This window comes from Amphibalanus amphitrite, unplaced genomic scaffold, assembly GCF_019059575.1.
Source record: "Amphibalanus amphitrite isolate SeventyFive unplaced genomic scaffold, NRLGWU_Aamphi_draft 000069F_arrow, whole genome shotgun sequence".
NCBI lineage: Eukaryota > Metazoa > Arthropoda > Thecostraca > Balanomorpha > Balanidae > Amphibalanus > Amphibalanus amphitrite.
The window spans coordinates 814,950-829,184 of NW_024881565.1; the positions used below are offsets into that span (position 1 = coordinate 814,950).

The 14,235-nt window shown below is 48.5% G+C and overlaps 2 protein-coding genes across 6 annotated transcripts; both read left to right on the forward strand.

Moving 5' to 3' along the window:
- Positions 1-848: 848 nt before the first annotated feature.
- On the forward strand, positions 849-2,346 carry LOC122379026 (prismalin-14-like). Of its 2 annotated transcripts, none has more exons than XM_043360875.1 (3): positions 849-1,057; positions 1,351-1,481; positions 1,952-2,346. In XM_043360875.1, the coding sequence occupies exons 1-3, from the start codon at positions 1,049-1,051 to the stop codon at positions 2,061-2,063; spliced, it is 252 nt and encodes an 83-aa protein (XP_043216810.1). In that variant the 5' UTR covers positions 849-1,048; the 3' UTR covers positions 2,064-2,346. The 2 variants fall into 2 exon arrangements, with proteins under 2 accessions (XP_043216810.1, XP_043216811.1); XM_043360876.1 differs by having other exon boundaries at positions 1,955-2,346.
- Positions 2,347-7,993: 5,647 nt separating this feature from the next.
- Positions 7,994-13,744, forward strand: LOC122379027 (protein FAM136A-like). Of its 4 annotated transcripts, none has more exons than XM_043360877.1 (5): positions 7,994-8,041; positions 11,982-12,089; positions 12,220-12,360; positions 12,880-12,957; positions 13,214-13,744. In XM_043360877.1, exons 2-5 carry the CDS (start codon positions 12,003-12,005, stop codon positions 13,331-13,333), a joined length of 426 nt encoding a protein of 141 aa, XP_043216812.1. In that variant the 5' UTR covers positions 7,994-8,041; positions 11,982-12,002; the 3' UTR covers positions 13,334-13,744. The 4 variants fall into 4 exon arrangements, with proteins under 4 accessions (XP_043216812.1, XP_043216815.1, XP_043216813.1 ...); XM_043360880.1 differs by having other exon boundaries at positions 7,999-8,070; XM_043360878.1 differs by lacking the exon at positions 7,994-8,041 and adding an exon at positions 8,068-8,092.
- Positions 13,745-14,235: the final 491 nt, after the last annotated feature.

The following is a 14,235-nucleotide window of genomic DNA, read 5'->3' on the forward strand; positions in this document are numbered from 1 at the left end:
TTGTCATGTTGTAAGCACCTATAGGCTATAATGAACCTTTGTTAGATCTGTTTTAAGCAGGGGTACGGAGCCGGAGCCGGAACCGGAGCCGGAGCCGCCGGAGCCGGCACATTTTGCCCGGAGCCGGAGCCGCCATGAGATTTCACCCGGAGCCGGAGCCGTTTTTTTCTCCGAAGCCGGAGCCGGAGCCGGAGCTGTCTGAAATTTCCACGGCTCCGCATCCCTGCGCATTAGGGTATGTACTGAGTCGGAGCCGAAGCCGGAGCCGGCGGAGCCGGACCATTTAATCGGAGCCAGAGCCGCCATGACATTTCACCCGGAGCCGGAGCCGGAGCCGTCTGAAATTTTCACGGCTCCGCATCCCTGGTTTTAAGGATGTTTACATAATATGCCTTATGCATTACATACGTAGGAGCTGTTATAGGGTGAGCTTCTCGCTCGACAAATACAACTGTTTTCCCTACTTTTAGTTTGTTTCGGCTTTTGATATGTATAGCTTAAAGTAACGTTCCATATTATGCTTAGGAATCCAAGTCCACATTAAATTTAAGTTTGGCAGCTTATTTCTGAATTTTTTATATAGAATTTCTCGATCCTTCAACAAACCTTACCATCTCCCAAACAAGGGAACAATGAAAATATCACGTTCTCTCCACCCCTCATTGATCTTGTATCGACACTGACGAATCATCGGCCGCCGACTGCCGCGGTCCGGAGGACACCGCTGGCGAGCGTCTCTGGCTATTTTGATCGGCTTGCACATCCGGTCCACGTGTTTTGCTGCCGGTATTTCCGAGATCACGCTGTGCCCCTGTCGGACTCTCGAGATTATCGTGCAGCTTGTGCAATCCCTGCCCGAGAGGACCCCGTCCTCGTGCTTGAAATAGAAGGGCCACCACAAGCGCAGGGAATACACACGCACTATACGCATACAAACACGATTTCCAACCGGTTAACTGGCACGGAATTCGGAAGGTATATAAGTAGCCGAGTCTCGCTGGAACGCGCAAACCATCTGATTGGAGACTCGCTGCAAGTTGTGATCGACATGAAGCTTGTAAGTGAGACCGTTAACTTGAAAATGGCTAAATATTTGATTTCCATTCGAATTCTATAGAAGCATGTCATTTGCGCATGATGTAAAGTTTTGAGTTTATTTCTTTTGTGAAGGAGTTTCATGTTGTGAATCACTATTCTGGCGTCTCTCAACGATCAAAATAACTGACTTCACGTGCTGTGTTCTCGATCCTCACACTTCATACTCGATGTGCTTTACTTGACGCGTCAGTTTACTGCTGTGCGGCACTTCTCTGCCCTGGTGAAGGTATTGACCGTGTCGCCACGCCGCAGAGTGTTGTGCTGCTCGTGCTAGCGCTGTCGGCCGTGTGTGCCGCGGCTCCAATGGACGCTCCTGCCGACACAGCCGACGGTGACCTGCAGGGTGCCGAGCTGTTCTTCAGGCCGCGCTACTACCGACCCAGGTCAGCGGCCCACCGACGACCGGCCCTACCCGACCGGCCGAGGACACCCCGACCGGCCGACCGGCCCCACCTGACTGACGACCGTCCCCGCCCCGACCGGCCGACCGGCCCAACCCCGACCGGCCGGCCGACACGACCGGCCCCACCTGACTGACGACCCTATCCGACCGGGGTCGTATATTAGATCTTAAATACGAGACACGGCGGAGAAAAAATCGGCAGTTCACGCGACGCCTTTATAATTTTATTAGGGCTGATGTCTGTCAATGTTAACCAATACTGTGCAATATTTGTAACTTCTTATCAGGTAGTGTTTTTTTGATGCTTTAGATACATTAGTAAGAAGCTAAAACCCTCGTCCCCCTCTAACCCTTGATTTTCATAATCCTTATCGAGCGTTTTATGCTTATGCATGTCTCATAACAGTTTTAACCGAATAAGAATTTTACGGAATAGCGGGTCACTGTTAGCAGGTACCACAACTACGGATACGGACGAGGATACGGCTACGGCTACGGCTACGGGAGGCGTTACGGTTACGGAGGCTACGGCTCACCGTACGACGACTTCGGCTATTACTAGACCTTCGCCGGCAGCTGGCCTGCCCGGCCATATATCAGCCTTTTCACAAGCCGGGCGTGTGGGACGTGTGGGACGTGTCATCGGGCGAGAGAAAGTGTCTGGATGGAGCTCAGAGTGCGGCGGCTGAGTGGTTATCGCTGACCGGGTGCCTACCGTATTTTGTCCCGCTGCTGTTCGCAATTACCGTTTTGTTTACGCCGCTGTGGCCAGACTTGTATAGCGGTACACGATAAGTGGTTGCGTGTTGCTTGATGTTGAACATTGTCAATTGTTTAATTGCAAATAAACATACTGCACAACTATACACTATACAGTGCTTATTCCTACTCGTGCATTCGGATGTAATTCCCAACTGCTGACGGCGTTTACCGCGGTATCTTTATGCTACGCATTTGCCCATACTTACCCAGGCGGGCAAAATTGGTCTGGGCCGTATCTGGTTTTACTTTGGCTAACTCCCGTACTTACTCAGGCAGAATTACGGGCAAGGTCTGGAGGTCTACTCGAGCTGACACACGATCCCACATGCATCTCGCCCGCACCAAAGCCGAACTTATGCCGTATCAGCCGTGCTGTACCTCAAGTCTCAACCTTACTTTAGTCATAGTAAGCCAGAGCAGCATACGAAGCAGGTGGACCTGGCCGTAGCACGCCATGGCAGGGAGCCAGACTTGAGCCAAACATGGCAGTCCGAGACCATACCAACTCCAGAGCGCTACAGCAAAGACTGGCTAGCCGGAATAAAGCCATATCGACCCAATTTTGGCGACATATCGACCCAAAAATATCGACCCAAAACTCCGGTTCCGACGGCGTTCCGTTTACACCGGCCCAAATCTGGCATGTCGGAGTTGCCGGGGAAAAACGGACTTGAGTCAAACCAAATTGCTCGCTGGCTGGGTAGTGGGTACGTTTACAGTTATACCTACATACCATACGTAAGTACATATATGTTTGCACAATATTAGTTTAGCCCAGCAACTCTTGCACATTAACCCATGGCTGATGAAGAAGAGGCTGGGAACTGCCTTGGCCTAGTTAACAACGATGCGTGCACTTACCCGTCTCAGTGTCACTGTGACCCATCGAGGCGCTTACGATTGCCAGTAGAGGTGCCCTTTTTCGACCCGCCAGCCCGCAATGAGCGAGTAAACAAAACCCGCATGGGTTTAACCCGCGCCGGGCCGGGGGGGGGGGTGTTTGAACACCCCCCCTTGCGGTTTTTCGCAGATATCTCAAAAACGGCGGCGCGGAGCGCTGCCGTTTTTGGCACACCTGTTTGTGCGTCTTTTCCGCACATGTTGTGAAAATTTCAAACCCAGGTCACCTTAGGTCAGGTCACCAGGTCACGCCAAGTGACCTCACCTCAGAAAAAATAAGAATGCTCGTCATAGCTACACCGACTGAACGATTGCCTTGAAACGTTCAGCGATTGATAAGAGCAACACTATCTATAAAATGTATATCTCGCAATTTTGATATCGGTGACCTAAGGTCAGGTCAATTTTGCGGCCCCTCCATTATAAGTCAATGGGAGAAAATTGAAAAGCGTCTGTTTTGCACGAACGCTATTCTAGACACTCCAAACATCGAGATGTAGGTAAAATTGACACACTGAACCGGAAAATGGCAACTGTGACCCCCGTTATGTCCCCGAGGTCACCTCAGGTCACGAACAGAATCTAACAGTTATTCGCTAATAACTCTTGATAGAGGCGTGCTAGAGCGCTGAAAACGCCTAGGATGTGTTCGGCTCGACGTTGCGGATCGAATGATATGCAACATGACCTTTTCCGGTCAGGTCATGACCTTGACCTGAGGTCAATTTTTTAAGTTGACCTTTCAAGGTCAAATTATAGCTCATTCGACGCGTCTCGACGAGAGGAACCCGATGCTGGCAAAATTATTGTCATGGCGCTTATGAGTCAAAAGTTATTGCCGAAAAAACGTTTTTCGTAAAATCGGCTGTTTTTGGAGTTTTTGCCCTCTGGAGGCTAAACCGTTGACCTGAGGTCAAATCTGAGGACATCAATCAGAAAGGTCTGTAAAAGGGCTATCGAATGCGCTTTTCTGCGGCGCTGTAGCTCTATCGGTTCCCGAGATAGCCGTTGGCAGTTTCCAAAATGTTGAAATAGTCAACATTTTACCTTTGGTGACCTCTGGTGACCTGACCTTTGACCTGACCTAAAAAATGACGAAAGTTTTTTCGTCCTTATTTTGGACGTTCTTTCGAGTGCCGCTTACCGCGTGTCGCTACGTGGCCCAGGAGCCGAGTTAGAAGGGGGGGGGGGTGTTCAGACACCCCCCGCGGCCCGGCGCGGAATCTCAGAGCACCGGCCCGGCGCGGGCTGCATCATGTCGTAGGGGCGCGGAAGCGAGAGAAGAGAACCGAACGGGCCGAGAGGTGTATTCCGACTGTCTACAGTTCGTCAGCGTCGGTGCCGGGAGCAGAGCATCCGTGGTTACAGGATACGGGGCCGGTCCGCCGAGCGAGGCTATATTTGGGTCGGCGGCCGGACCACGACGCGTGAGGGAGCGCGCCTCCGAATGACAGCGGAGCTCGAACGTGTGTTCTCTTTACCACGATATGAGAGAAGGGAATCGGTCCCACAATATCTTCCCTCCCTCCAGGGAAGCGTAGGGAACCGAAGCGACCATCGTAAAGAGAGCAAACGTCAAGCTAACGGAGAATAATTTTTTTGGGTTGAGCGTATTGCAAAATGGTATGAACAGATAAGTAGGTGTTTCGTGGCAATTGCACCTACTGCCTGCCACGGTGGCTTGAATGGTCGTTGATCTTATTAAATGGTAAGAAAAAGGACCATTGCCGGACCGCTGTGCGTGTCTGTCAAGGTCGTGGAGCTTACGGCTGGGCGAGTCCTCTGCTCTTTGGCAGGGCTCGTCCCATGGGCATCTCTGGCCCTCGGCAACTTTGGCCGTTTTTGGAGACAAATATATAGTTTCGGTGATTGAACCACGATTTGCACGTAATTGACTGTTCATTCCGTTTACAAATGCTCAATTTATGTTAAGTGTCGAAATGACACAGACAAGTGCCTGCAAAAGTAGGAAATTGCACTTGCTATTTCTCCGTGAATTTTGAGAGTAACCACAGAAACACTGCAAACGACACAGAACACTGACGAAAACAATTTCATGACAGTACAGTTTTCACAAATTCACAATTTTTTTTTTACAAGATTTCACTTATCAATCACTGTCACTTTTTTATAAAAATATCAAGAGTTCATTTATCTCTTTCAATTTTCTTGATTTCGATTTTTAATTGGAATGATTTTGCCATTTCTCTTGAGTTTTTAGCTTGAATTTTAGATTCTTCTCTCCTTCAGGCTAGATGTTGTATACGAGGTGGTGTCCATCACTCGATAACGCTGAGGAGGACTGCGCAGGCTGATGAGCCGTGCGCTGTCGGCGGGCTCCGTAGAGGTCCAGTGCAGCTGATGGCGTTGGTTGCCGCAGGCCGATGATGTTGCCGGGCAGAGCTGCTCACTGGAGACGGTGCAGCTGGACGATGACAAGTCCAGGATGGTCACAGGTCAGCTCCCTAGTCGATGACGTGACGTAGGGGCGACGCACCGTATCGGAGCACGGACTAACCAGTCTGCGATGTTAATGCAGATGCAGAGGCTGGGGTCCGTTGTGAGGGGCACAAGTCCCCTCGACCGCCGCTGTCACCATTGTCGTAGGGGCGCGGAAGCGAGAGAAGAGAACCGAACGGGCCGAGAGGTGTATTCCGACTGTCTACAGTTCGTCAGCGTCGGTGCCGGGAGCAGAGCATCCGTGGTTACAGGATACGGGGCCGGTCCGCCGAGCGAGGCTATATTTGGGTCGGCGGCCGGACCACGACGCGTGAGGGAGCGCGCCTCCGAATGACAGCGGAGCTCGAACGTGTGTTCTCTTTACCACGATATGAGAGAAGGGAATCGGTCCCACAATCACCAGGAAATACCCTGATGCGGGTTTTATGCGGGTAGCAAAAATATCAAAAACCTCTTAACTTAAACAAAAAAAAAATCCCCTTCAAAATGGAAATTAAATATGCTGGAGCATGGTCTAGTCCCTAAAATACGTCACATAGGTATGCAAGAAGATGTCCAGGAAAAATATGTCTAGAAAGTGGAGAAGCTTTTTGGCTGCTATGTGGGTTGTTGCGGGCCGCTACCACCGAAGTTCCCCATGCGGGTAGTTGTGGTTACCTGGAGAAGGGTTGCGGCCGGGGCGGGATGGGTTACCTGGATCCCCAAAAAGGACACCTCTGATCGCCAGGTCTCTGGAAATCAGAGTAGTTATGCAACGGGATGCAGAGCTCGTGGAGATGGAACGTAACTACATAATGAGGCCGTAATGACATAACTGGTGAATGCAAATGAGCTTTTCTTTTTGTTTCGTTTAGTTAGCCGCTCTTTCGGTCTGACAAAATCACTGATCAATTCAGACTTCAGAGCCGGAAGGATGATAGAAATTAGTGGGATACATTAGCTGACTCATGTAAACGGGGTAAATCTGGGCGGGCACCCTGGTGAGTGGTGACCCGTCGGGGCTGAGCCCATCACGAGGACAGGCCACCCAGCTCCCCTGACGGTCATTTCAGCCGGCTACGGGCCTGCTCCTATGGGAGCTTCCCGCATGGTATAAAGCTGCCCGTCCAGCCCGGAATGGGGGGGGGGAGACGTGAAGATGAGAGATTTGACTGTTCTGAGGAAGGAAACGACGGAACGGAGTGCTGATACGAGTTATGTTATGTCAGAAGATTATAACTTAGGATAATTGAAAATTTGAAACTCTTACTAGAGTAATACTGTTTCTAAAAAAGGTTTAACATAAATATCACAGTTGACAGCATTGACACATTAAGAACGGTTCAGTGGTGATGACCGGCCATAAGTCACTAGCCAGTACCGAAGTCGTCCTCTAATCTCCAAATTCAGCGGTTGACATTCCAAATTTTCCCGGCCGGCTGAGTTGCAGTCAACTCGTACAAGTAGAGTAGGTTTCGGCGTTCATCGTTGCCAGTCGCTGCTAACAGCTTTCGGCGGCGACAGTGGTGACCCCAGCGCTGGAAAGCCGTGCAGCACAGCGACCTCTGCGACGGAAACTGGCCGCCAAGGGTGTATGTACCTGACGGATGACGACGCCATATGTAGGTATGTAGAGCGCAGTAGAGACAACTCGTCGAGGCTATAATCAGAGCGGTTGACTCTGGGCTGGGTTGAGCAGTAAACACTTATCTGTGAGCTGGGAGAAGCTTACAAACACCAGCTGTAAGCTGGTTAGAGCGACTGGTAACAGCAGGTGTGAGCTCGGAAGAGTTGCGAAAAGGCCAAGGGGACCGAATGTGGGCTGATACGATCAAGCTCACCTTGAGCATGACTATTGGCTAAATAAACGATGTCGATTAATCCTATTCCGAAGTTGGTAAGATTCCGTTGACTCTGGCAAGCACTGTCGGTTCCGACCTAATCAGACTCCGACTTCGCGGCCCTTGTTATGAAAACCACATGAAAACATCGCGGTACAGCATACATAACACCAGGCGCCTACTACTTCTGCCATCTATCGACAAGTTTGTCAACTACTGCGTGCTGCTGTCTTGCGGGACAGCATACCTTCAGGCGTTTCATAGTGCCGCCATCTCTCGGCAGAGGTCCTAACTGTTTTGCTATTTTATCTACACTGCGATTTTGTAGAGGATATAATTGTTATGCATGGCATTTTGAGGATAATTCATAATAGTGCAATTGCCATGGCAATTACCCTTTATTTATACCAGGCTTCATTTATACAGACGCCGATATCACTTTTGAGATTTGATGTGAAAGAGCTGAACTGTAGAGACATTTCTAAAAATTCTTTTGATACGAACGCATCATTTGCTGAAAATCAGCTGATCGCAGAAACGTAATCAAAACACATGGCGGCGAAACCGGTGTGGTGAAACGGCGAAGAGGACGTACGGGGTATATAGGGCCTTGACGTACGGGTGGAGGTATGATCGAAGTGTTGTAATTGTAATAAAATGAGGCATCTTATGTTGAAATGATGTGTAATGGGTTTGCTTGAAGGCTTCTGTATCAAATGCCTGCATTTTAGTGTACAGTCTTTCTTGAAAGTACCTTGACCTACTGCGCAATGATGGCTCGTCGGATCCGGATCCATCTCAAGCGAGGGAAGGCTGCTTAAATTAAAGTGACCATCCCACCTTAACATTAGTTTTGAGTTGAGATAGCCAAATTGGTGGCCATGGCTGGCAAATACCGGTTTGGGCACTTACAACATCAAAAAATGCTTTAATTCGGAGATATGGAATTTCAAACTTGCAGTTTTCAGAGGGCTGTTCACGGACCCTGTGTGCGGTCGGACCGCACACAGCCTCCAAGCTCCGCCCACTGCGTCCCTACGTCAGCCTTGCGTCACCGCACACAGCGACCGCTGTGGCCGGTCGGGACTGGCCACAGCGGACCGTCCACCGCACGCAGCCGTGACGTCAGAGCCGCCTACCCATCCCCTACCCCCACGCCTGCTGGACGTACCGCACACACCGCACGCAGCAGTGTGCGGTGCCCGTGAACACCCCTCAGATTCTAAGGGACGACGGTGAAAACAGGGTGCCTGGGGCGATTTGATCAAGGTTCGTGAAATTTACACGTGACCTTTGGGATATAGAAGGCCCTTGGAGCGGGAGAAGTTCCAAATGTCATGTGACTAACATGCCCTCCGGCGCCCTGTTTTCACCGGCGTCCATTCTAAGGGGCTAATGCATTGGAATGCCCCCTTAGAATTTGTGACGTCAGCAGAGATGTAACAGTTTTTAAATCTGACATAAGTTATCGTTAACACGTGGTGGTATGCACTGCTTTGCGCACGTCTGTCGCACTTCGAGGCTGCCAAATAATTGCTTCCAAATAAGTCGCTAGGAACAGTGGAGATCCCGAAAAGTAAACAAAAGTAAAAGCTGAATATCATGAAAACCAGTGAATATTTTTCAGTGAAATTTGGTAGATACTCATTTTTGATCTTTCAAAACCAAGGGACATCACATATATGCCAATTCATTAATTACCTTTTTTTGAAGGTTGGAGGGTCACTTTAAGAGCCACCAAACTTGCAATGAACCAATTGAGTCTCATTTGAGTCCCCCAGGTTAGTTGGTTTGGCAGCTCCCAATTTTTGCAGCCTTCCTTTGGTTTGGGCCTGATGGGTCCTGGGTGGTGTTTCACTGGATGCTGCTAGTGCTACCACACTGCCATCACATTTTGCAAGCTGATGTTACCTGTATGATGTCATTGTGGCAGTGTTGGAGATACAAGTCTGTTGATGTCTCCATGGAAACCCAGTTTGACCCATTTGTTGACAGCACACTAGCAGCGGCTGTGAAAGAGCCCAGATATGATGCACCAGTGCTGGGTGCACTGTACTTTCAAGGGAGACTACTTATAGTTGCCATGACAAGCCACAAGCAGTCTCCAGGGATCCACATCCTGTGTGACACATTTTCCATCCACATCATCTGATCAAGGCTGGCATAGTCTGCTGCTAGCAGTCATCACATCTAACACTTAATCATTTTGAAAACTGGCAATACACCCACTGGGCTCATCTACTATCTAGTACACAATATCTGATGCAGACAAGTAGACAGACATGCCAGGAACTATACTGGAAAGGCTTCTAGAGGTTAAGAATAGAGTCTAGAATAGAGTAAAATACGGTCTAAGATAGTTAAGGAGAGAAATTAAAATTAACATCCACAAGGAGAAGTTTGATAAAGACTGCACAATGATGCTTACAAATAAAAACCAGTGGAGTTTCTTTTTAATTTGAAGATTTTTGGGAGTATGCCCATGTGACTCACAGCGATCAATACTGTGTTGATCAGCTGCCAGAGCTTATATTTTGGTAATGTATGGGCTAAGCATGAATCTTGAAGCTCAAGCTCACGCCGTAAAACTGAGATGACAATAATTAGTTTAAATTTAGATTATCAAAGCTAAGTAGTTTTTTTACTTTCTTACAACTTGCATTGCTTTTAACCCGGCCGGGCCCGGGGGGTAATCCCAACCACCGCAGCCCGGGGGGGGGGGGCGTTTTTCGCCCCCCCCTGTCTAACTCCATAAATAAGGGAGCTACGCAAACAAAAGCGATACCAAACGAAAGGTCCTTACGAGACGATTCTAGGGCACCTAAAATTTTTGACCTCAGGTCAATTTTCAAGGTCAGAGGTCAAGGTCAAAGGCAAAAACCGGCACATGTGTAGTGATCTCAAAGTAAGCCTTCTAGAGGACGGCAGGATGCATCAAACCGGCAAAGTTGGGTGTCAAACGAAAGAAGAGAATCTGAGGATTCCGAAAATGTGCTCATAATCAAAGGTCAAGGTCAAGGTCACACCCAAAATTGACCTCAAACTTTGCACTTTTTCGTACATCTTGCGTGCTAACTTCCAAAATGTTTTGAAATGTTTTGAGGCTTATCAGTTCCCTATTTGTGGTTCATCTTACGATACAAGGCTGCTCAAAGGTCAAGGTCACAGAAGAGTATCCTTGCTAGAGGCTATTTCACTGATTCAAGTTAGTAATAATAAATAAGACAATTTTGCCATCCGGAAGCTCTAAATGAAAGCTTAGAGGAAAATAGATGCCAGATTCGTGATCAGCGGGTACAAATTCATCATGAACGACCTTTCATGTGTCAAGGTCAACCAAAGGTCATTCGAGGTCACATGAGGTCAACATAAAATTTGACCTTTTCCAAACAAAATATATATCATTCGACGCGGCTTGACAAGGCGAATGCGATGGTACCACTGCCGTAGCTCTAGGACCATTTTTGTCGAAGTTATTTGCGAAAAACTAAAACCACATTTCGGGGTCGTTGACCTGACCTCTGACCTCAGGTCAACGAAACTATTTTTCTATTTTTCTCTAGGTCAAACGCTACACAACCGTTTTCGTAATTTGTCTTTATCTCTAAAACTCTATTTTTAGCAGCTATTTGAAGTTCGCGTCTGTGACGCCGAAGTTTGCCGTGCAGGGGTTTAGAAAAATCGACCTTGTGACGTCATCAAGGGGGCTAGGTCCAAATTTTTTACTACAGAAGATGTCAAATGGATGGGAGAAAAGGTACTGAAAGTTTCGCCTTCCTATCCCTAATCGTTCGGGAGCTATCGCAAATATTCGCCAGGGGGGGGGGGCGAAAAACGCCCCCCCCCGGGCCCGCGAGGGTTAACTAGTGGATGTTGATACCTAACTAGTTAACCTGATAGATGATACCTAACCTAGATTCATGTATATTGGTCTCAAGATATGGACCCAGGCGACCTTAGTTTTGATGCTGTGAATACCCTCACCCCATTCTATTAGTATTCTATGACCGTGCCTCACCCTAGCCGCAGCTCGGGCCGAGTTCACCTCTCCTCCCACCCAGCCCCACCCCCACTCGAGTTGTGGCGAGGGTGAGGGTGTTCACCGCATCCGAATTACAGGTCGCCTGAGCCCTTATCTTGAGACTAATAGTACCAATTCAGTGTCCTAAAATTGGTCGATTTGGGTGGGAAACGGCATCCAAATGAAAATCATTTTCCATTCTCACTTTCAATTTTCAAGACCTTTCCACTCCCAATTCCATTGAGAAAGAGCAATTGGGTGGATGGTTGGTTTGCACCCTTTTGTCTGCCACAATTGTTGATAGATGGTTTTTGTCCTTTCCCACTCTTTTTGGGCCTTACCTGACTGTCAATTTTTCACTCTCATCCCCTTTTGGTAAGCAGTTTTCCCTCTGACATCCAAGCAAAAATATACTTTTGGGACAACTATGTACCATTCACTCAATTGCTCAGGTCTGTTGCAAATTTTGGCCTGAGTGTTTGTAAGCCTGACAAGCAACATGTATCTCACTTTTCAGATCAGACTAAGTTACACAAAAATGGCAGAAGCAGCTCAAGAGCGGGTGCAGACATCGATGACCAGCATGGTTGATGACATAGATAAGAGCTATCTAAGAAAGATGCAGGTATGTATCTGGCTGGGACTCACATTCTAAGCTTATGCTCCTGTTTGGTTTTGTGTGTGGCATGACTTCTACTCTAAAGGGTAGTTATCCACTATCCAGCTAGTTAACTGACTTGGTCCCTTGTCGGCAGGGTGACATGCATCGCTGCGCTGCTCGCTGCTGCGATGATCCCAGCTCTTCAATTGATAAGGTGCATGGTTGCATCGAACAGTGCTCCATTCCGCTGCAGAAGGCGCAACACTTCGTCCAGACACAAATGAGTGACATTCAAGTAAGTACCTACCTACATGAGAAAACCACCGATGATGTGCGTAATTAGTGTATTCATTGCAACATGATATTAAATCGGTTATTTGTGGCTATTCTGTCGTTTTTTTTTTGCTATGGCTGAGTTTTTAAGTCGGAATCAAGAAATAAAACTGAAAACTCGTCTTCACGAGCCTGTTATTAGCATTTCCTGATACGTTCCTTGACAACCATCATCAAGTGTTGAATTTTTCAATTGTGAATACAATTTGTTGATTTATTTGTGGAAATAGGTAGACCAGTTCTTTCTAACAGTGGCAAAAGTAGTTGCTAGCTATCTTGCTCATTTTTCTTTCCTTTTACAACTCACTTCGCTATTACATACGCATAATATAAATAATGTATGCGTGTCGACTCGTAAATATGTGTACTCTGAACTCTAAAGTGTATTGTAAATGTAAGTGGCAATGAAATGTAAGCAGGAATTAGTTGACACCTGACGGTGTGATAAAACGTGTCTTTGACGTGGATTATTCACGTTCAGGAGCGTCTTCAGCGGTGCGTAATGCAGTGCCAAGATAAAATCAAAGACAAAGTTGGCCCGAATACTACAGAAGCGGAGGTGAGACATGGTACACTTATCCGTTACATGATGTGGATGACGTTTTGATTTCACAATTGTGACCAATGTTGCCAAGCTACTTCAACAATAATCTCAACCGTATTTCTCATCTCTCTTCAGTCCTATGTGGATCAGTTTCGAACGAGAAACAAATTTGATGGACCTTGCTAGCGAAGTAGCTGGCCCCGAAGGCCACTTAGCCGCCGCGAAATCCGTATGTCCCCACCGTTCATCAGGTGCCCCATCCGTTTGACAGGTCCAGGGCTACAAGGTCGAGTTCGAGGAGTGCGCAGTCAAATGTGTCGACGACAGCATAGCAACATTCCCGAACCACGCGCGGCGAATCAAGGACCATCTACACAAACGAGCCTTTTAGCGACGCACTGCCGCTGTTAGTACCTGTTATTGGTTGTCAATCAATATATGAATGATGCTGATATTAGAGCACGTGATGCGATCATGAGAAGGCCATCGTGGGGCGCCGCCGCGTGCCGTACACACGCGGACGGCCGCCCGCCAAGCCGTGTGACTGACGAGAGGAGCGATTGGATAGGGTGTGCGGACGGTCTGTCGGTCTGTGCGCCGGGGTCAGCCGGTGGACGCCAGTGGGCAGCTCAGTTTGTCCGGGACCACGACTGCCAAAAGCCGTCACGGCCGCCGGCGGAGCTCAGGAATGTGTCGCGCCTCTGTGACGCCAGCCGTGTGTGTGTATTTCTGTGGCCAACCGGAGGACTGAATGGCGCACGCTGCAGGGAATAAACAAGGCCATTGCGCTGCTGACACTGCCTGGCGTGTTTGGGACGACCGCATTGAACGGTGCGTGCGAGGGCGGCTGGCTGGTGCAGCACACAAATGGGTGGTGCACGGGGTCCGGTCAGGTCGGCGACCGTCTGGCAGATACGGACCGGATACCGCCAGCCCCTGGTGGGTGCTATCGCCAGGGTCGATCAAACCCTTTACCTGAACTATACCTGAACAATCTGCTTCTGTCGAGTCCCAGTGTCCGCACATATTCTCACTCATGGGAATATGATTGATGAACCGGCGCTTAGCGGGATTACATAATTGAATGCATCTTCTTTGTTGTCCTACTTAATGTCAGTTTTGTCGGCACTCTGCTGGTAAAATTTGTCGATGGACAAATACATAACAATACAGCGGACGCCTACCTGTTTAAATTGCATTGGTCTGGCGAGGCTGGTAAAGATGCTGTAACATCGCTGCTCGAGAAAGACGCTGTAACATTGCTGCTCGAGACCAAAGGGAAGAGGACATTCG